This window comes from Synchiropus splendidus, chromosome 1 (genome assembly GCF_027744825.2).
Source record: "Synchiropus splendidus isolate RoL2022-P1 chromosome 1, RoL_Sspl_1.0, whole genome shotgun sequence".
Lineage (NCBI taxonomy): Eukaryota > Metazoa > Chordata > Actinopteri > Syngnathiformes > Callionymidae > Synchiropus > Synchiropus splendidus.
In genome coordinates this window covers 71,568,771-71,589,953 of record NC_071334.1, presented here as the reverse complement: position 1 = coordinate 71,589,953, position 21,183 = coordinate 71,568,771, and the positions used below count along the sequence as shown (strand labels likewise).

The following is a 21,183-nucleotide window of genomic DNA, read 5'->3' as shown; positions in this document are numbered from 1 at the left end:
AGTGAATGCGGTTTCCTTTTATTTGAAAGACACGTTACAGCATCAACATGACAACTCGTGGTTCACTGTGCCGTTATTGTGAAAGGTCAACAGGAAATGATGTCATACTTATGTTCACGTCAATAATGATTAGTAATACTGGATAACGACAGAAGCGTGCAGGTTCCCCGGACGGGACGATTCTACAACTACGCTGTTACCACAGGAATATCTGCTGCTCAGATCCACCATCATCACAGCAAGGCGGGTTACCGGGAGCTTTGGAAGAAGGTGGCTTATCCTCGTCAAATGAAAGGCACCAAACAGAGAGTCTTGACAGGGAACACAAGGGTGCAGCGTTTGGAGGCGGGGCTTGTTACGATTGCATCTCTGCACGCAGCATCCACGGAAACCAGCAGCAGAACAGCAGCCTGTTGGAAAAAAAGAGCGCGTCAGACGTTGCTGTCACGTGGCAGGAGGCTGGTTGTCTCACCTGGATATGGAGCTCTCACTGCTCAGATCTTTGGGGGACCGCAGAGTGTTGAAGTTCCGTTTTGGCTGCGACACTGGGGCACAAAAGCACATGTGTAACGGCAACAGATGAAGGTACACACACACACGTCCTCACCTGTGACCTGATGAACCTTCTTCACTCCGTCTTTCTGCGAGTCTTTGGCACCCCCAATTCTGAGAACAACGGATGTGAGTGTTAGGGCTGCTGACCTCTGACATGTGACTCAAAGGGAACGCACCTCTGGACTCTGGACGGCGGGGCAAAGACCCCGTACTTGGGGAGGCAGTGGAAGTAACGGACCCCAAACACGGAGCCGTCGTGCTTCCCAGTGGGCTGGTCCAGCTCCACCCCAACCCAGAAGCCTGCACAACACAAACCCATGAGAGAAGGTGAGCTAGTTTCAGACTGTGATGAATCACACACACACACTCACCTGGAGCAAAGTCAGTTTTGCCAAAGTAACGGACCGTGCCGTGCTTTTGACCAGCAACTAGGACCTCATCGCCGACCTCCACGTTCAGGCCTTCTGGATCCAGATTCACCCCGGAACTCTTCTTCTTCTTCAGGGCTGTGGACACACGTTGAGCAGCGTGAGACATGCAGTGGTGGGAAACGGCCGTTGCTTCTTACTCTTCTCCCGTTCCTTCTTCTCTTTCTGCTTCTTTGTCTTTCCAGCCAACCTGGCGGCCAGATCCATGCGGGGGGTCTGCGGTGTGGACGACACAGAGGTCACCTGGTCCATGGCCTTGGTGATCTTTGAGACCGGAGCAAAGATTCCTGATGACAAAGAACGGTGAGGACGTAACATGGCCTTTGCCCTGGGCGCACGCTGGTTCGTACCAAGTTTTGGAGGGCAGATGAAATATCGCACGCCACCAACACTGCCGTCATTCTTCCCTTCTGGCTCATCCAGTTCCACGCCAACCCACTGACCACTGGCAAATTCGGTGGTGCCACAAAACCTCAGCGTGCCACTCTGTGGGAGACACAAGAGCATCCATCGGAGTCAGAATCACTTACTTTATCTGTCAGAATCACTTACTTTATTTTGTTCCAACCACAACTCCTGCTCAAAATACTAGATTCATGAAGCAACAGAAAAAGTAGGTCACAGAGAATGTTACTCAAACAAGCATGCAAGATAAGAATCAAAATAAAGATAAAAATAAAAATATATCTATAAGTAAAGATAAAAACAAGATAAAAGCATATATATATATATATATATATATATATATATATAAAAGCAAAGATACAAATAAAGATAAAAATAAAGGTAAAAGTAAAGATAAAAATGAAAGTAAAAATGAAGATAAGAATAAAGACATCATAATATATACTACTAAGCATGACTAAAAAGAACCGTCTCGACAGTATTAACAGTGTCAGACTAATGAACACAAGGACAAATCTCTCAATGGAACTCGATGAACAGAGTGGTGCACGCAGCTCACGCTCACCTTCATGTCATCCAGCAGCACGCGGTCACCCAGCTTCAGCCCCAGCGACAGCAGCATCAGGTTTCCTGGGATGTTGTCGTAGTTTGGAAGAGTAGCACGAGGAAGATTGCAGCTGAGTGGAACAGCGTCTTGGAGCAGCTGCTTCAGCTCTTTGGCCACCAGAGCGGCTTCTGCTTTGTCCAGACTCATGTCCATTGGGTCTGGAACCACCTCCGCCGGGACCTGACCCTTCTCATTCTGGTGGGAGCGAACATAGGTCACAGACAAAAGACAACAAGGCTTCACTGTCAAAATAGTTTGATGAGGAGGAGGGACCCACCCGGACGCAAGGATTGGCTCCGTGCTCCAGGAGACACTTGACAGCGCTGAGACAAAGGTTTGATGCTGCAATGTGAAGCGCTGTTCCAAAGTGAAAGTCACTGCAGGTGGAGTTGAGAACTGCGAGGTAAACAAAAGGAAAGGCTTGAGAAACGTTGGCAAGCTGAAGAAAGCCTCCGTGCGTGCGCACGTGCGTGAACACCTCTGGCTCCAGCAGCTTTCAACAGAACCCGGATCAGCTCTGGAACATCAAAATAAGCTGCATAGTGAAGGGAGTTCATGTTGGTCCAGCGGCTTCGGAGACTGACGTCAGCTCCTCGTGCGATCAGTTGACTTGTGAGACGCAGCGCTGCTCCAGGGTCACCTGTCAATCAATCACAGTGTGATGAGAGTGGCACACAACCGCTGGACTAAAGCTTCTCAAACAAGTAAGTCTTCAGTTGTTAGTGCAAACAGCAACAGGAAAAGGAGGCAGGACGCAGCTGTTCACCCAGCGCCATCTTCTCATTTCATTCTATCCAGACCAGAACCTCCGGTCACAGGAGCAGCCGTCAGACGGTTGAATTTGTGATCAGCCTTTGTTATTTTATTTGATTTTATTTAACAGCACTTTATTTCGAAGCCCTTTCCTAGTTGGTGGGACCCCCCCACATGGCAATAAATTCTATTCTGATTCAGATTTTTTTAACAATGTGATTCTTTATTGTATGCTCCACTCCTCGACACCTCCTTCACATCAACACATGCAGCTCTCCCGCTGCCAAGGTGACAACACTTGGATATTGGACGTATTGGTGGCGTCCTCTTCCGCGTCCCCATGAGGCTTCACTGATGGAGGACACACTCTCACAGGCAGCGCTAATGCTAGGAGCTGCCATCAGTTAGGGACCATCAACAAATTCTAAAGCCTCAAAGTCTGAGTGACATCTTCAATAAGGCCATGGAAAACAAGCATTTTAGGAGAGAGAATTGTGACAAGGTTTTTCATCACACAAGACAAAGGACTGACAGTTTGGATCATGATCTGGAGAATAGACTCTGACTCCATGGTCATTTCTTCACCTGATGGTTTCAGCATCTAGGAACTGTGTCCAGACTGCTCCATAGTTCAACTGTTCAGAGACATGAGACACAGCAGACAGACAGACGGCTCCATTGAAGCCCTAAATAAAGCTGGCAGAGCAGCCTGTCAGACACCAGCGGCTTCTACCACAGACCTGAAACATTGAGTTTCTCATCTCTGCACTGCAGAGTTCACTGTTCTACTGAGACGTCAACAGACCATGATGCTGGAGACAAACTCCACTCCTGAGTTCCATCATCAAACAGTGAGACTGTAGTGTCCAACACATGGAGGAGAGGAACATGGCTTTATCCTGATCGTTATCGCTGAGATGACAACATTTATCGTGGGAACTTTTTTGGTCCATATGGCCCGTCCCCATCCAGAGACAGACGGATCTACAGCAGCACTGAGGACTTCATGACCAGTCGTTTGTCATCGACCAAACTAAAGCAAGACACTAGCGGTGCTAATGCTAGCATGGATCAACAACATACCAACGCCGTGAGCTCCAGCCTTGCAGCTGTAGTGCAGCAGCGTCATGTCTGTCAGTCCGTCACGGTCGTTGACATGGCACCCCCGTTTCAGAATCTGTGAAATACCACTTCATTGTTGCTTTTTTTCCTTACAGGACTGACAAATGTGATCATAAATAAAAGCTGCACACCTCATTGCCAATGACATCAATCTTGTGCTGGACCTGCGGAACCCACTGGCGCAAGATGGCGAAGAGCTCCGGGACGGTGGTCTGAGGGTCTCGCAGAATTTCTGCACACGCCAGGTCGTTGGGATCAAAGAATGTGAAGGCTGCGGAGGGTGAACAGGGGTCAGAGGCCAACAGCACCGTGTGTCCCACTACATTTTCACACCGTACCATAGTCCTCGGGAAGAGGCGCTTGAGAAGATGGGTGCACAATGGGTCGACGTCTTGTTTCTGGACTTGGTGTGGTGGACAGTGCCTGCAGCTGGGGCCCAGGTCCGCCCTCCACGTCGCTGCCCACAGCAGGATCACACTCCTGCTCCTCCTCAGCGATCACTTTGGCCTCCTCCGACTCACAGTCATCCACGTCACCATCCTCTCCTTCTGTGAGCTCCTCCTCTCCTATGTTGTCTTGTTCCTCCACGTTCTTCTGCTCCTCCACGCGCTCCTCTTTAGTCATGACGCCGCACCCTGCTAAAGCAGATCACAGAGGTGAAGAGCAAAACTTTTCAGACGACAAATGGACGTGCGCGCGCGCGTGCAAGAGCATCAACGTTGCTGCTGGTTTCCGGTTCTGGTGGGTCGCGTGAGCAGCTCTTTCAGTGTCGTTGGTCTGTGAGGTCAAAGCAGCGCATCTGTTTCACGTCCTCTTCGGTCTCAGTCCAGCGCGGAGGCCGAGCATCATGGCGACAACAACCCTGCGATCTGCGCGACTCTACCGAAGGATGAGGATGAGGATGACGCCTTCCTCTCCTCCATCTTACCTCCTCAGAGCCCAGTGACGCACACACAAACAGAGGGTGGACCGGAGAGCTTTTCCCTGAGACTTGGCTCCAAACACGGAGCGAGGAGGACAGCGGTCTTATGCAAGCGCTGCGGATGAGGGAGAGGCGACAAAACCAAGATGGAGGCAGCGTCCTCGAATATATACGGTCCCCATCGAGTGCTCGACAGACGCCGAAGATACACCGACAATCACGTGACCAGAACTCGCTGTTTGTCAAAAAAGGAGACGCTGATTTACCCGAGAGAAGCCGCTGCAGATGAAGCTGCTGATGGTGACGATGTGAACGGTCAGTCGAGAGGAATCCCAAGTCAGGTCCCGCCCCTCCTCCCCTCTGACGCCCCCCCCCCCCCCCCCCCTTTTTTTTTTTTTTTTTTATTTCGCATCGTTAATGATTTTTTAAAAAGCTGTTGTTACACAGAAACCGTTCCAGCTGATGATATTCTGAACTTAAAGGAGCGTAAGCAATGAGAGGTTACTAAAAGCAACCACCAGGGGTCCCGAGTTGACGGTGCGTGACTCATCGCGCCCCGACAGCAGCGCGTGTACTCGGGACTCGGATTCCCACATCACACGGTCGACACTCATTTCAGGCCTTCCGATGGGTTTGTATTGCATTTTTACAGTCGGCCGCACATGTACACATCCATGAACATTCAATGTTGACACGGAAAAAGGAGGCAGCGCTGAACCTTAACGGTTGAGGCCGCCACATTGGAGACAGCTCCCGTGGAGCGCCCCCTAGCGCCACAGTCGGGTCCAGGAGACTCTTCTGTCACCAGTGACCAGTCCCCCATTGTTTGTGTTCTCGTCATAAGACTTGCTTTCATTTACACACACGAAAGTTGCATCCATTGAGAGGCCGCCAAAGAGTGATGTGCAAGTCTGTTCGCACTTCGATCCAATCACTTCCTTGGCCGAAACCGTGGGACCAGTCAGAAGGAATTTGGAATGATTCCTTTTCTCGTCTTGTTCAATAGCATTGTATTATGTTTGGAGCATTGAGTTTACTTGCTTTGGTTGCAGACTCAGGACAGCCACTCGACTGTTCATATACTGTATATGAACAAATCAAAATGTACTGTGAAAGACAGACGTACAGATAAATAACGGTTTTGTGGGGCACACTGAAGTGGACGCACAACTAATAATATAATTAAATTTTCAAAAATGTAAAAAAAATAAAAGAGTCCCAAATGACAACTTTTTAAAGAACATGCAATATGGTACGATAAATTATCACATGATTTACAGTTCTAATATAAAAGGGAGCCACGACCACCGTATGAAACTCATTAGTTATCACTGAATAAAACTATAGAATGACAACGTCGCAATAAGTCATTTCTCATGTCTGAAAAAAACATCTCCAAGAGCTAACTATGGCAGGATGAATAAAGCTACCGAAACGTCTGATCACTGGTGAGCATGAGAGCTTCAGAATTTCTTATGTTCCATTAAATGTCCTTTAATAAATGGATAGTCTGAAGAGGTAACTTCATCAACAAACCACAACTTTAAACAACACTTTGTATCGCAACATCTCAGTTAACACAGATGGAGGGTTAGGGGATGATGGGATGAGTTTCGGAATCAACCAGATGTCGGCCGGGTTAGGGTTAGGGTTAGGGTCAGGGTTAGGGTTGGGGTTAGGGTCAGGGTTAGGGTCAGGGTTAGGGTTAGGGTTAGGGTTAGGGTTAGGTTAGGGTCAGGGTTAGGGTCAGGGTTAGGGTTAGGGTTAGGTTAGGGTTAGGGTTAGTTGTTGAGAGTAGATGTTGTGAATGGCTTTATTTGGCTCCACAGGCTGAAGTTTGACAGAGGGACCGGAGACACCTTCATGAACTCGGATGAGCCCTTTTATTGATATTGTTATTAATCAATACGCGTCCCTTCTCGCTCTTGAAAAAAAAATAGCAAATGGTCTGGGCCGTGTACGAAATAACCATTTTATCGTGCGTTCACCTGAAATCGCCCCGTCGTGGATTCTAGCAGCCTCATTGGATGTCAAGCCTGTCACTCAAACGGAGTGACCAATAGCGCGTTGCCGACCTCCCGAGTCATTCGCTCCCGGAACGGCGAGCCTCAATCCAACATGGCGGCTCCGTCAGTGGTCATGTGTGTGCGTGCCCGTGGCCTCCTACGGCTGCTCACCCCGGGGGTCACGTCTGCCCTGGCGGCCTGTGCGCCGAAACACTGCCCTCATGTGAAAGATGCCGTACGGACGCTGTCCTCCGACCATCCGCCGCCTGGTTCCGGTCTCGCTCAGGCCATCCTCCAAGAGCGGCTGCAGCATTCTCGGGTCAGTTCCATCCGCGGATTAGCGCCTAGTGAGTTGCCTTGTGTGGGAAACGAAGCTAAAGAACGGTCGGGTGTGAGAGGCGCTACGTGATCAAGCCGCGTCCGGGACAGCGGGTCGGGCCGCAGTGTTGCGGGGCAGCTGTTCGCTTGGCTGTTTCTTTCACCATGATCTTCCCGGACAAATGCCTGCTCCGTCGCTCCTTGTGTGTCCTCTACGGAACTGCGTGTCATGTTGGACGCGTGTGTCCTTGACTTGATCTTGCTCGTCCACCGAGGGGACCGGGGCTCCATGATGTTGTCACCAGCTCCTTCGCTAAACTAAACGCCTTGTTTGAACTTCATGGTTCTTGCAGACTGCATCTGGAGATTCAGGGTCTGAGCAGCAGCAGCAGCAGCAGGAGGAGGAGGCAGGAGACAATAAGAAGAAGGAGAATTCAGCGTACGCCAAGAAGATGGTCCTCAGGTTGGCCGCCCTGATGGGTGCAGGCGGGGCAGTGGCGCTGGTGTACGTGTTCGGTGAGCCCTGTTTCCACTCAGATGGATCCTCACCACAGGTCCAGTTCCAGACACTGATGGATGTCACACTCCCGTAGGCTCGCAGAGCACTGCTCTTATTCCTCAAACTCCACCCACTGCTGACTGTCCACTGGTTTAGTGACGTCCAAGTTGATCTTGATCCATGGTAACATGCATTTCCCGTTTCAGGGTCGAACTCTGTTGATGAACATGGAAACAAGGTACGCACACACACACACACACACACATTCTCCAGACACCTTTCTGATGTGAAACAAAAAGTTAAAAACAGACCCGTTTGACTGGACTGTGGTGCCACTCACTGAAGCCCTGCTGCTTTAGTTGGTTTGTCGTGACAGTTTTTCAAAAAATATTTTGTTTGACTCCAGCTGGCTTGATTTAAGGAAGTTTCTGAAGGACAGAACTCGTGCTTGGACCTGCCTGTGACAAGTGTGACCTCCTGAGTTTGTCCTGAAGGGATTGAAGAACGTGGCTGGCTGTGCTGCGTGTGCTGCAGGTTTTGACGGCCCGGGCCACTTCTTCAAGTTTCACTCAGTATTTCGGGATGATTTAGTTGGAATGCTCGGGCTCAGGCAAACAATCCTGATATGTTGCAGAGCAGCGTCTTCTGGAGGCAAGTTTGGTTGCGTTTGTCTCCAGCATTTGTGGGCCGTCTCCACAGTGTTGGACAGTTGCTTGCAGGCGAGGAAGGTGTGGGCTCCCCGGAGTTTCCGTGAGGAGGATTGCAGATGAGTATGTTTGGTCAGGTTAAGCTGGTCCAGGTTTCCTTCAGCACCAACACAGATGTGGGATCATCCCGCGGATCCTTAAAAACTCTTAAATCAACGTGTCGAAGGTCTGAAAAAGTCATTCGAGTGCAGGAAAAGCAACATGGCCCACTCTGGTTTCTTCCTCCTGAGGATGTTGGCCCAAACAAGACATAGAGTCATGACTCTTGATTTCGTTGGTGACCAACGTATTTCATCTACATGTAACATGTAAACAAACCAAAACCCTGTGAAATGACCTGAAACCATGTGATCATCGCAAACATATTTATTCGTCATGGAAAGGTCCAACCAGCAGCAGGTGCAGGTGCAGGTCCTGAATGGGTTAGAACTGAGCGTTTCACGGCCCAGAGGTGGGAAACAGAAGACTTCTAGCGGCCCTCTAGGGGGCCCTTGCGGCCCCTATGGTTAAGAGTCACAGGTCGAGGGCATCTTCCCAGCTGCTCCTCAGCAGCTGTAGGACCGACCTCAAGTCCCCAGCTTTGTCTGTATCTGGGCCCCAACTGTGGATCAAACCACCTCCAGATATCAGAGCTGCACCAGCACTTGAGCACTTTAAATTCAACGTCAGCCTCCGTTTGACTGTGTTTATTGTGCTGTATTCTTTTGTCCGAGGTTTATGAAGACGCCCATTTGAATCCTGTTTCTTCTGCCTTTGTGTACGTCTTTTTATTGTCGCATGGGCAGCGCTTTGGTCGGTTCTGGCTGTGGAACTGTGCTATATAAATCAAATTGACCTTGAAGGACCATGACCTTCTGCTTACGTTCCCCGATGAGCTGTGGCCCCATTGTGGATCACTTTGAGAGCCCTGCTCCAGCTGTGTGCAGGTGCCTGGACGACCAAGTCATGCCTGAACAGTAGAGACGCCGATAACTCACCGTGCACAATATCCCCCCAAACACAGTCTCCACGGTGACAGTTCTGCATCTGCCCATACACTGGATAAACACACGGATCACTGGCTGCATTGGACCTGCACACGTGAACATGAGGAGAGGGTGACGGCGCCGCAGAGCTGGAGAGCGCAGCGCCGTCACCCTCTCCTCATGTGACAGCTGTGGAGAGTGTGGTGGACTTTGCTTCACCATGGTCGTTGGATTTATCCTGAGAATTATTGTTAGCGCAGAAATGACTACATTTATCCTGATCACCTTTTTGGTCCCGATGGCCCGTCCCTACTGAACAGAAACATCCAGTCAAGGTGCTCGGTGCTCCGTGGACTTGTCTTTTAATTTTCCTCTCTATTTGGACAGATTCCAGATGAGTTTGATGGCGGTGAGTTTGATTCTACCTTTTCTCTTTTCCTCTCTCTCATCGAGGGCTGGTTCTGCTGGACCGGCCCTCTGTCTCTGCACGGATTACCAGTGGAGCGTGTGCAGTAGTAGTCAAGCACAGGGATGTTTGGCCGAGCATGTGCTTGACCTGCGTTTGTCTCCTTCAGACCCTGTGGTGATTCAACAGCTCAGAAGGACCTACAAGTACTTTAAAGATTACAGACAAGTGAGTGGCTTGTTCTTCCTTCAGTGAAGCTGTGAATAAGTGTGTGTGTGTGTGTGTGCCAGATGATCATAGAGCCCACCAGTCCAAAGCTACTTCCTGACCCTCTGAAGGAGCCCTACTATCAGCCTCCCTACACGCTGGTCCTGGAGCTTACTGATGTCTTGTTGCACCCCGAGTGGTCGGTAGGTTTGCTCACACAAACGCGGTGTGTTTGAAGGCAGTTGGTCCTTCAGCCAGCCTCATCTTGTTTCTCTTCCTGCAGTTATCAACAGGCTGGCGCTTTAAGAAACGTCCTGGCATCGACTTCCTCTTCCAGCAGCTCTCACCTTACTATGAGATCGTCATTTTCACAGCGGAGACTGGCATGGTGGGTCGCACTCATTCACTCGCTGAAAGGTGGAGAAAAGGCCACGTGGTGTTGACATGTCTTGCTAGTGCCGGGTTCCATTGCAATTCTTTAGGTTGTGAGCTAAGTTCCCTCAGCTGCGCGTGCGACCTCAACACAAACACATCTACGCTGCGCAACAAAAACTCATCCTGAATATAAATCACTGCAATATCCAGACTCTGGAGCTTCTGGCTGTCCAGACATGGAGCCTGGTGACATCAGAGCAGTGAGATGAAGCGCTCACTGTTCCACCGCGTGTTTCCTCCCTGTCCTCCGCTGCAGCGTGCGCCCAGTGACGGCGCTACATCCACAGCGTGGAAGGAAGAGCAACTGGAAGAGCTGCCATCTGAAGGGAACTATTGGAGCTGGCTGATGTTGAGGAGCTGCTTTCTCTTCAAATGTTGGGGGGCGGAGTCACGCAGAGGAGAGAGGACGGTCGGGTTTCAGACCACAGAGAGGAGACGCTAGTCAGCTGAGGAGATGAAGTGTGGAGTCAGTGGAGAAGAAAGCTGTTCCTTCTTCACTGGAGCTCACTGTTCCATGAGGAGCGCTCACTCACAGAAGACAAAAGTCACTCTCACCACAGACGGGTTCAGGAGCCTCATCCATCCGTGTGAGAAAGGAGCCATGTTTGTCAAAGTTGCTTCAAGTTCTTTGACGTCCAGCGCACACCTCAGTGCTGTCACGTGACTTCACTGACTAGAGTCAGTCGACTTGTTGTGTCGGAAGATTCTGGATCTCTATATAGTGAATATATGACATGAGGATTCTGTCCAACACAAAGAGTCTAATTCAAAGACCATTGAAAGGATTTTATTTCTACCTGTTTATTTCTCCATTTCACAGGTTCCATTCCTCCATTTTTTTTCATTCTAACTCAACTATTGCAGCAGTCACCACAGCCGACGACAGGTGGCTCCCGGTGGTCCACCGCTCAGAGAGTGTTTGCTCAGACACATCACTTTGTAATTCAAAGTATTTGATGATAGTTGTGTCAGATGTCAAACTAAACAGACTAATGAGAGCAGCACGTGACCATTGTTAAATCTGTATATCCATGTCTATGTGCGCAGGCACGCCACTGCTCACACTGAGCAAAGCACGGTCTACAGGTGTAGTTATGCATAAACACAGATGTCAGTGTTTTCTTTCCTCGTGGAAACGTGCACGACTCTCACCTCACGTAGTCGCACCTGCCTTCGTCGGCGTGTCCAGGCGTCGGAGCTGTTGAGCCCATCCGTGCCCGCTGACCGGAGGGTTCACTCTGAGCACGGCCTCGGAGGCCTGGGCCAGTGCGTTTGTGCCGCAGCAAGATGAACCCACGTGTCAGAGTCGGTGGTCTCATGATAAGAGCACAGTTATGAATGAGACTTTTTTATTGGACTCAACTCGAAGTCTCACACTGCAGAGTCGGAGTTGGTTGTCATCATGTTATGTATAATGTTGTCAGTGAAATCTGAAGCGGACAGGAGCCGGTGACGTGCTGCGTCTGTTGGACCAGCAGGGGGCGGCAGAGAGTGTGTTTTATTTATACAAATTATATACACATATATGTGCTGAATCGCAGAGGAGTGTTTGAGGTCGACCTCTGTGTTGGTCACACTAAATTGTGTTCCGTTTTCATCCGTGGTTGGAGATGTGGGGACACATGTTCAGGGCAATATTTCACTTGTTCAGATGTTGGAATTGAAATAGAAAAGTCATTGAGTCAGCGCAGTTGCATTGAAGCACAGGTTTGCTTTTTTTGTTTTGCTCTTCTGATGGCTGTAGCAGGTGCTTTTTTGACTGGGGTTTCAGCGCTTGCCTTGCTGCTCCCACAGACGGCGTATCCTCTGATCGACAGCATTGATCCTCAGGGCTTTGTCATGTATCGACTCTTCAGAGACGCCACGCGTTACATGGAAGGACACCACGTGAAGGTATCTCCGTCTGAAGTCTGCCAACCCGAGGCTCTGCCTGCGACGGTGTTCGTTGTCTTCAGGACGTGTCTTGTCTGAACCGTGACACCAGCCGGGTCATTGTGGTGGACTGCAAGCGCCAGGCCTTCTGTCTGCAGCCCTTCAACGGTCTGGCCCTGAAGAGGTGGGACGGGAACTCAGAGGACCGGACTCTATATGACCTCGCTAACCTGCTGAAAAGTAAGACCCCCTCCCTGCTGTTGTCTGTCCACACCGAGCCCCTCAGAGAGAGCCTTCCAGTCACTGGTGAGGTGGCTCCATAACAGCTTCTAGTCCCACACCACATGGTAGGAACTAGGGACGGTCAATAACTCACCGTCCATGATACACTGCCAAACACAGTCCCCACGGTGACACTTCTGCATCTCACCTTAAACTCCATAAACCTGCGGCTCACTGGCTGCATTGGACCTTCACACGTGAACATGAGGTGACGGCGCCGCGCTCTCCAGCTCCGCGGCGTGTGACAGCTGTGGAGAGTGTGGTGGACTGTGGTTCACCGTGGTCGTTTGAAAGTGATGTTGAATCCAGGGAACCTTGGATCATGACACTGGTGGACTCTGAGTCTCTGGATCCCTGTTTCTTTGATGACATGGAGTGGTCCTCACAGGTTCTCTGAGGCGCTCCTCTGCCTTGGTAATGTTTCTTCAGCAGCATCTAGGAACTGTGTCCAGACTGCTCCATAGTTCAACTGTTCAGAGACATGAGACACAGCAGACAGACAGACAGACAGACAGAGGGCTCCATTGAAGCCCTAAATAAAGCTGGCAGAGCAGCCTGTCAGACACCAGCGGCTTCTACCAGAGACCTGGAACATTGAGTTTCTCATCTCTGCACTGCAGAGTTCACTCTTCTATTGAGACGTCAACAGACCATGATACTGGAGACAAACTCCATTAATGAGTTTCATCATCAAACAGGACTGTAGTGTCCAACACATGGAGGAGAGGAACATGGATTTATCCTGATCATTAGTTAATAATTAGTTAATAATAGTTATCACAGAAATGCCAACATTTATCCTGATGACTTTTTTGGTCCATATCGCCCGTCCCTACTCTCCAGTGGGTGGGATGAAGTTGGTGACCATGGTTGTCACTGTGGATGTCTCGTCACTCAAATGTCTTTGAACCTGCGCGCCATCACACGTCGTGATGCTCTGGAGACACCTCACTCCACAGGACCCTGTCAGACACGGGGACTGAAGTTCTCAGAGATGCCTGGTGCAGGAGATCCACATGGAACCGTCTGCTGACGTGAGGCTCATTCACGTCTCATCCTGCTTTCCACAGCCATCGCAGTGAGTGGCGTGGAAGATGTCCGGACGGTGCTGGAGAACTTTGCCTTGGAGGACGACCCCATCCAGGCCTTCAAGAGGCGGCAGGCTCAGCTGGCCCAGGTGTGTTCGCCACAGCTGAGATGTTGCTGCTGCTGTTGGTGACTCCTGTTGGTGACTCGTGTGTCTGTGTCTGTGTGTGTGAAGGAGGAGGAGCAGCGCTTGACAGAAGGTTCACTGCAGAAGAAGCCCAGTTTCTCTCTGGGTTCCATCACTTCAAGACTCTGGCGTTCGAAACAGCAGTGAGCCTGCGAGTGTGCAGCCAGTCGCTCAGAGGAGAGAGAGCTTGGAGTGAGGGACACCCTGAAGGCCACACTGGGCGGAGCCACGTCTGCAGACCGCAGCGTCCTGAAGACGCTGCTGAGCCGACTTCAGTCCGTCGCTGCAGCTTGTTGGTGCTGGGAGAAATGAGGAGGCTCCTGCTACGCCACGCCCCTCGCCAGACTGTCATCAGCCTCATGTTATCCAGGTCGTGTGCATTGACAGAGTAAAAATCCATCCAATCTCTCCGCGTCTGTTGACTTGGTTCTTGTGTGCGTCGGCCGCCAGGGTTTTTCCCGGGAGGAATGAGGTGAGAAGGTGGGAGCAGCAGCTTTTATGAGTCCATTTGTCTCCGACTTCAGATGTTCTCGGCAGGAAACCTGACTTCACGCCTTCACGCGCTCCTGACGCAGCCGTCTCTATTGTTCCTGCGCTGGAGTCTTTCACACGTGCGCCGCCTCAGTGACACTCTCAGGAGTCTCCCGAGTGTTTCTGAAGCTGAAGCCAGGCTGATGAACCATGAGCAGCAGCAGCAGCAGCTGAGCTGAGGGCCTCTTCTGGCCAGGTCACCGCACAAAAACAAGACGTCCTGCTTGGAAGTGAGGGTCAGGGAGGCGGCTCTATATGTGTTTATGTTCCACCCGTCATGTCAGCCGTGTGGAGTCACATTGACTGGGAGAAGATGTTCATCTTTCACAAGTCTCTCAGGAGCCTGTGGGCTGATGTTCTGCCTCTGCGCCGCCTGACGGAGCGACCCGTGGCGCCCACACTGATCCAGCCTGTAGATCCAGGCCGGCCAGTGGATCACACCAGAGTCATGACGCTCTTGGAGACGCCTGAGCTCGGGTGTGCTGGCTCATGGTCGGACTGAAGACCAGCACCAGAGTGTGTTTTGGATGTCTGGACCGTGAGCAGTGTTGCCACTGTGCGCGCGAGCCAGAGAATCTTCTCCTGTCTGGGAGGTGAGCGCCGCACGCGCGGCTGCTGAATGAGCCGCAGCTGAGCGGCAGGTGGCGTTTTTCACACCTCCAGAGCGTTTGTTCTCCTGCGCATGTGCATGTGTGAATCCTGACGCCCGCGCAGCTCCGGTCTCACTCCCGCAGACTTTCCCACGCGACCCTCGCGCCGACACCCCCCGCCCCCCGTCCGACGGCACGCGACAACAAAAACTCGTGCCGCTGGTCATTTGCGTGTGCGGCACGCGTGGCCGGGCCGGTTCATCGCGTCACTTCAGCTCTTTCACTTTCATGTTTCACGAGACGTCACAGTCGTTTGAAATGACCGTCTGTTCGGAAAGTCGTGAGGTGCGGCACGCGACTTTTCCACGCGCTCTCGCGCCACTCCGTCGCCATGACCGCTGGTTCTGAACCTGCGGGTCGACGGTTTTGCCTCCAGTCATCAAAGACACCAGACGGGCCGGTCTCGACAGCCAGAGCCCCCGAGACGTGGGCCGGATGTCGAGACAAAAACGAAGGGGTGACATGAGCCTGTTGCACACTCGGAGGACGGGACTCGTCTGACCGGAGCATCTCAGGCTAAACTAAGCGAGTCTGCCAAACACATAAGGCTCAACTCGGTCGTCGCTGTGGGTTCAGGTCAAGGAGGGTCGCGAGGTGATCTGCCGAAGCCCACTGCGCATCTCCTTCTGACTCAGTCATGAAGAAGGCTCAAGGATGTGAAACGGTTCTGGTGATTCACTGCCCCCTCGGATGAGGCCGATGAGGAATCAACTGTTGCTTGGTTTTTCGTGTGGCCTGGGGAAATGGATCCACTCGTTCATCTGCTGCGGCTGCGGTCCTGTCGAGACCAGATGTATTCGGTGGAACTTTAACACCTCGTGCGACACTCACAAATGCGCGCGTGTGCACGCGTCAGAGTGCGATCTTTCGCTTTTGAGCACCCCCCTCGCCCCCCCGTCACAGCCTGGGCGGGCATAAAGAGGTGCGCGCCAGCGTGTGAACTCTCAGTCCCAGTCCAGAGTCCAGCTGCTTCAGACCTTCGCCCGCGGAACCGACTCTGGCTCGAACATGACGCGCTCCCTGCTGAGCAGCCTGCTGCTCCTGCTCTCAGCGCCCACGGTGAGTTCCGCCTGACGGGCCGCTGACCCCAGAGCGGGTCCTCGGAAGCAGCACGCGCCGCCCTGAGCCGAGTCTGCGGCGGATTGCGTCGAGGGCGCGCGCCCGTGCTCCTGGCGGACCGGATTTGAGCCTCTCTTCTCACCCCACCAGGCCCTCTCCTCCGGAGTGTTCCAGCTGAAGATCGACTCCTTCTCCAGCAACCGGAGCGTGTGTCGGCCGGAGAGCCAGGACTGTGGCCTTTTTTTCCGAGTTTGCCTGAAACACTCGCAGGACGTGATTGACCCGAAGCCGCCGTGCACCTACGGACTGGAACTCAGCGACGTCTTCCGGGCGGATCCTGAGTCGGTCAGCGCCAGCTCGCCCATCCGGGTGGCCCTGAAGTTCAAGCTGCCGGTGAGTGGTGCTCCGGACGCGCGTCGCCCCGCTCGCTGGGACACCGGGTTCGACTTTAACGGGGCCCTTCTCGTCGCAGGACTCCCTTTCTCTGATCATCGAAGCGTGGCGCGCGGACTCGGCCGGACACGATGCTACAGGTAAGTGACAGTGGCGTCCACCAGGTGGCGCGGTGCCTGTCGTTTCTCGTGGAGGCGCTTCTCCATCTGAGCAACGATGTCCTCCTTCCTCCAGAGAACCCGGACAACTTGATCAGCCGGTCGGCGACCCGCCACTCTCTGCGGGTGGGGGCAGACTGGACCCACAGCAAGGACCTCGGGGAGCTGAGCGAGCTGCGTTACTCTTACCACGTGACATGTGACGACAACTACCACGGAGAGTCCTGCTCCGCGTACTGCCGACCCCGCAACGACACCTTCGGCCACTACACCTGCGACCAGCAGGGGGCGCGGCGGTGCCTAGAGGGTTGGAAGGGGGACTACTGCACAGAGCGTGAGTCACCGAGGCCCTTCTCTCGCGAGGCCGTGCGCGTGTCTGTCAGCCGCCTGACTCTCCAACTCTGCCCCATCAGCCATCTGTGCCCCGGGCTGCAGTGAGGACCACGGCTTCTGCCAGCTGCCGGGTCAGTGTGTGTGCCGTCAAGGCTGGAGCGGCGAGCTCTGCGACCGCTGCGCCCGCCACCCGGGCTGTGTCCATGGCACCTGCCAGCTGCCCTGGCAGTGCAACTGCAAGGAGGGCTGGGGGGGGCTCTACTGCGACCAAGGTGAGCGTCCATCCGCTTTGTCGTGTGACCGCAGCCGGGGGATGAATTCGTGCTCACGATGCTGGTGGCTTTTGACAGACCTCAACTACTGCACCAACCACAAGCCGTGCCAGAACCAGGCGGCCTGCACCAACAGCGGGCAGGGCAGCTACACCTGCACCTGCACCCCGGGGTTCAGCGGCAAAGACTGCGAGCTCGAGATCAACGAGTGCGACAGCAGCCCGTGCAGAAACGGCGGCAGCTGCCACGTGAGTGCCACTTCTTCACCCGACCCCGCAGGAGTCTGAGCGCAGAGGAGTCAAGACCAAATCTCTTCACAGGACCTGGTCAACGACTACACCTGCACGTGTCCTCCAGGCTTCTACGGCAAGAACTGCCAGAGCAGCGGCATGACCTGCGCCGACAAGCCCTGCTTTAACGGAGGCACCTGCCAAGAGAGTCAGTCCGGGGGCTACCGGTGCCACTGCCCGCCTGGCTTCACCGGCTCCAACTGCGAGAAGAAGATGGACCGCTGTGCCAGCAATCCCTGCGCCAACGGTAGGTGGACCGGTGCGAGTCCGTGAGCGTGACGCCACCTTGTTGTCCTCCACGGCCAAAGACGGGCTCAGCTGCCGGGTCTGTCTCTGACCCGTGGTTGTGGCGGCTCGGCTGACTCGCCTGTGAGAGCGCGGCATGTGTTTGTCTCTGGTTTGAAGTGGAAGCTCCTGGTGGCATCTCAACCACCCCTGGCCCAGGTGCACTTCTGATGGACCACACTGAAAGTCCAAACTGGCCGTGGCAGGTTCAGGCCTGTTGGACTCCCTGTAGAATCACACCAGTCGCAGTGTTGTGAGACTCAGTGAGTGTTTCCATGGACGCGGTGTGGTCCTCCGCCAACACTGGACTGACAGGAGCCTGGCCTGGGTCACGTGACGACCCTCCGCAAACGTGTACGTGACGAGTGTGTAGTTATGTCGTCGTGCATTCTCGTCAGATAACATCAGCCGACTCCTTGTCACGAAGGTTCTTCTTATCAGCGCTTCTTGGAAGCGTGTTGTTTCTTGTTGTTTCCGTTAGAAACACCGCACCCCCTCCCCCCAGCTCAACTGGTTCCTGCATTCCCTTGTTCACGTAGCGAAAATGAAACTAGTAACAATGTTTATGTGAAGTCTGTTGACGAAGAAGGAAGTCGCAATTGTGGGCGGAGCTACGGGACGGTGTAGTGGGGAGGGGGGGCAGATTAGGATAAGAACACAGGAGAGGCGGGGGGTGGCGGGGTCACCGCAGCTGAGTGTTTCAGCGCCCTCTAACTCAGCCGTCTCCTCTGCAGGTGCTCAGTGTCGGGACCTTGGCCACCGGGTCACGTGCCGCTGTCGTCCTGGGTTCACCGGTCTCCACTGCGAAACCAACATCGACGACTGCCGCGCAAATCCCTGCCTTAACGCCGGCACGTGCGTGGACGGCATCAACGACTTCACGTGCACCTGCACGCTGGGCTACTCCGGCAAGGACTGCTCGCTGCGCACCAGCCCCTGTGACCTCTCTCCGTGCGACAATGGCGGCACGTGTTACGCCCACTTCTCCGGCCCGGTGTGCTCGTGCCCCGATGGGTTCATGGGCGCCCGCTGCGAGTACTTGGCCGAGACGACGCCGGCGACGCAGATCTCCGTGGCGCTAGCTGCCGCGTGCGCGATTGGGCTGGCGACTCTGGCGCTGCTGCTGTGCGCTGCCGTCTTCATCGCGCGGCAGCTCCGCCGCGGCCACAGACTCGCAGCCTCGTCGGTCAAGAACGACCTCGAGACGGTCAACAACAACTGCAGCAGCAAGAGTCCGTGGGTCGGCGGGAGCGCGCCGCTGAGCGGCTGGCGGGAGAAAGAAGCCTTCCTCATCCCTGGCGTCGTCAAGCTGTCCAACCAGACCGGCGCGCTGGGAAAGGGAGAGAAAAAGTGCAATCTGACGCAGGAGCAGTGGAGCGCCATCAACTCGTCTCACCTGTAAGGATCCAGAGGCGGCCGAGGTCTGACGTGCCCGCGCGCTCAGCTAATCACCTGCTGCGTTTTTCCCGTTGACAGGAACAAGGCGCTTCCCTCCGTCCTGGCGGGACCCGCGGAGTCGCGCGCGTTTGCCTCTGAGGTGAGAGGATGTCTGACTCAGCAACACGGAGGAACCGCCGTCGACGCCCGTGGATTCTGACCACCTTTCTGTCTGGGTTGCAGGTTTGACTCCAGCGTCTCGCAGCTGCAGAAACCCGTCAAGTCTGTGGCGTCGGGAAGCATCCAACGAATTGCACTTCTTTCTTGGCCAAGATTGGTGTCTTTTCCACCTGTGTCTGGTGCCGCTGTTGCGCTCCATGGTCGCCATGACAACACAGAGAGCAACCGCAAGGACCTGAGTTCGGGTGTCACCAGGAGACCCGTCCGAAGTCTTGTTTGTCTTCTGTTAATTTAAGATGCAATATGTAAATAGAGAGAAATATCTTATTTAATGATGTAAATATTTACGTTAGAGGAAATAATTCTATATTTTTTTTATCAATATTCACGTCTTTATTCATGTTACAGAAATATATTTTTGTTAAAATAAATCCTTATATATCTACTGTTCTTATCAGCGTTCTCTCTCTCTCTCTCACACACACACGCCTGTATCCTTGTGGGGACCTCTCCTGGCCGTCACCCTTTCCCCAGCCTCTCCTCCTAAACTCACCTGAACCGGGACTCGGACCAGACTGGGTCACAGTTATTTGGGCGATTGAATCCTCAAAGTGAACCTCAACCTCGTGGTGTCCGGCAAAAAGTCCCCACAAGCGAGCGTATTTCTAAGAATTGGACCTCACAAGAATAGTGCACGCGCGTGTTTGTGTCTCTATCCTTGTGAGGACCTCTCACGGCCACCACCCTTTCCCGAACCCGAGGTCTCTAAAGCAGCTAGTAGTTATTATTAAAGTTGGAACCGTCAAACTCGGGGCCAAACTTGCTCGGGAAGGCAGGAACAGGAAGTGAGCAGGGTCAGATGAAAGGCTGCAGCTGTCATCACTTTATCATACCCCCCACCCCCCATCCCTTCCTGCTTCCAGGCAGCAGGAGGAAGCTCCTCGTCGTAAATCTTCACGAGAGAGACCGTGAAAAGACCGAACACAACTGAAGCTTATTCTCTTGCTTCCTCGCATCTGAGGAGGCCTGTACTACACGCGCTGTTGTTGGCGTCGGCTCTAACTGACCGTGAAGTCTAGTTTGGGCCTGAGCGCAGTCACGTGCGAGGAAAACCACGTATTTCCCGGAGCCCAAACCCGCGGGTCAGTCAAGGCGTGGGACTCGTCAGGTCGTGGCCACAGCCAGGATTGATGAGCCGGCGGTGCGAGGGCAACGGTGCACTTCAGATTCGAGCCATCGAGTGTCAGGATCTTCACGGGAAAACGGCTTCCCTGTGCGGACGGGTGGAATCCAAGTGGCCACCCAACAACCACTGCCATTCTCACGCTCCGCTTCTCCGTCTGACTCGGCGTGACCTTCGACCTTTCGATCATGAGAAACCAGCTGCGTGACAAGCGGATGTGTCCGCCAGACAGCGCACCTGGCAGCGCGCGACACGCTCCGCTCGCAGCATGTCAAGGCGTACTGCGGGCCACAGCGACCTCTGCTGGAAGAAGCATGCACACACCGGTCGCTTCTCTCTCCCGCTTCCCTGCGCGCGGAAGTCAATGGCACGCATAACGCCTCACTCTCACCAAGACTGAAAGCAGAGTCACGCTGCGTGTGAGCACTTTTGCTCTTTTTCTTTAGCCAACACATACGTCGGTGTTCTTCCGAGTCTCGGGGCGTGAGGTCACCTACGGCCAAGTCACGGTTCTGTGCAGAGACGCAGATCTTCCAACACAAAATGCAGTCGCTGCGTTTGCGTCGCTCGCTTCAGAGTTGCCTCTGAATCCTCCAGCAGATGCTGCGCAGCGGGACGACGCGCCATCACCTTGGCACTGAACTCAACATGAGCAACTCAATCCCTGTTTCTCCCCGGTCAACAACCGCGGCGGGCGCTCGTTCGACTGCAGCCCATGCAAGTCCAACAGAGGACTTGGCAGAGGCCCAGCTGGGGAGCAGCAGCTCGGG

At 53.5% G+C, this 21,183-nt stretch overlaps 3 protein-coding genes across 5 annotated transcripts; 2 read left to right on the top strand and 1 right to left on the bottom strand.

Annotated features, from left to right (window-relative positions):
- Positions 1-2: 2 nt before the first annotated feature.
- On the bottom strand, positions 3-5,138 carry clip3 (CAP-GLY domain containing linker protein 3). 3 transcript variants are annotated; one of them, XM_053882700.1, is made up of 14 exons: positions 5,059-5,138; positions 4,209-4,508; positions 4,002-4,141; positions 3,832-3,925; positions 2,474-2,635; positions 2,273-2,391; positions 1,954-2,190; positions 1,334-1,469; positions 1,124-1,270; positions 927-1,061; positions 732-855; positions 608-666; positions 473-545; positions 3-410 (listed from the first exon to the last, which is right to left on the bottom strand). In XM_053882700.1, the coding sequence occupies exons 2-14, from the start codon at positions 4,492-4,494 to the stop codon at positions 356-358; spliced, it is 1,767 nt and encodes a 588-aa protein (XP_053738675.1). In that variant the 5' UTR covers positions 4,495-4,508; positions 5,059-5,138; the 3' UTR covers positions 3-355. The 3 variants fall into 3 exon arrangements, with proteins under 3 accessions (XP_053738675.1, XP_053738658.1, XP_053738666.1); XM_053882683.1 differs by lacking the exon at positions 5,059-5,138 and adding an exon at positions 4,799-5,035 and having other exon boundaries at positions 2,462-2,635; XM_053882691.1 differs by lacking the exon at positions 5,059-5,138 and adding an exon at positions 4,799-5,035 and having other exon boundaries at positions 2,462-2,635; positions 4,209-4,505.
- Positions 5,139-6,890: 1,752 nt separating this feature from the next.
- timm50 (translocase of inner mitochondrial membrane 50 homolog (S. cerevisiae)) lies at positions 6,891-14,198 on the top strand. The gene is made up of 11 exons (XM_053854171.1): positions 6,891-7,117; positions 7,470-7,632; positions 7,822-7,853; positions 9,675-9,696; positions 9,863-9,921; positions 9,984-10,103; positions 10,184-10,288; positions 12,130-12,228; positions 12,291-12,447; positions 13,560-13,666; positions 13,751-14,198. Exons 1-11 carry the CDS (start codon positions 6,911-6,913, stop codon positions 13,847-13,849), a joined length of 1,170 nt encoding a protein of 389 aa, XP_053710146.1. The 5' UTR covers positions 6,891-6,910; the 3' UTR covers positions 13,850-14,198.
- Positions 14,199-15,801: 1,603 nt separating this feature from the next.
- Positions 15,802-19,662, top strand: dlc (deltaC). Its single transcript, XM_053881127.1, has 10 exons — positions 15,802-15,942; positions 16,093-16,335; positions 16,415-16,475; positions 16,570-16,827; positions 16,907-17,098; positions 17,177-17,346; positions 17,419-17,635; positions 18,408-19,071; positions 19,150-19,210; positions 19,294-19,662. Exons 1-10 carry the CDS (start codon positions 15,892-15,894, stop codon positions 19,297-19,299), a joined length of 1,923 nt encoding a protein of 640 aa, XP_053737102.1. The 5' UTR covers positions 15,802-15,891; the 3' UTR covers positions 19,300-19,662.
- Positions 19,663-21,183: the final 1,521 nt, after the last annotated feature.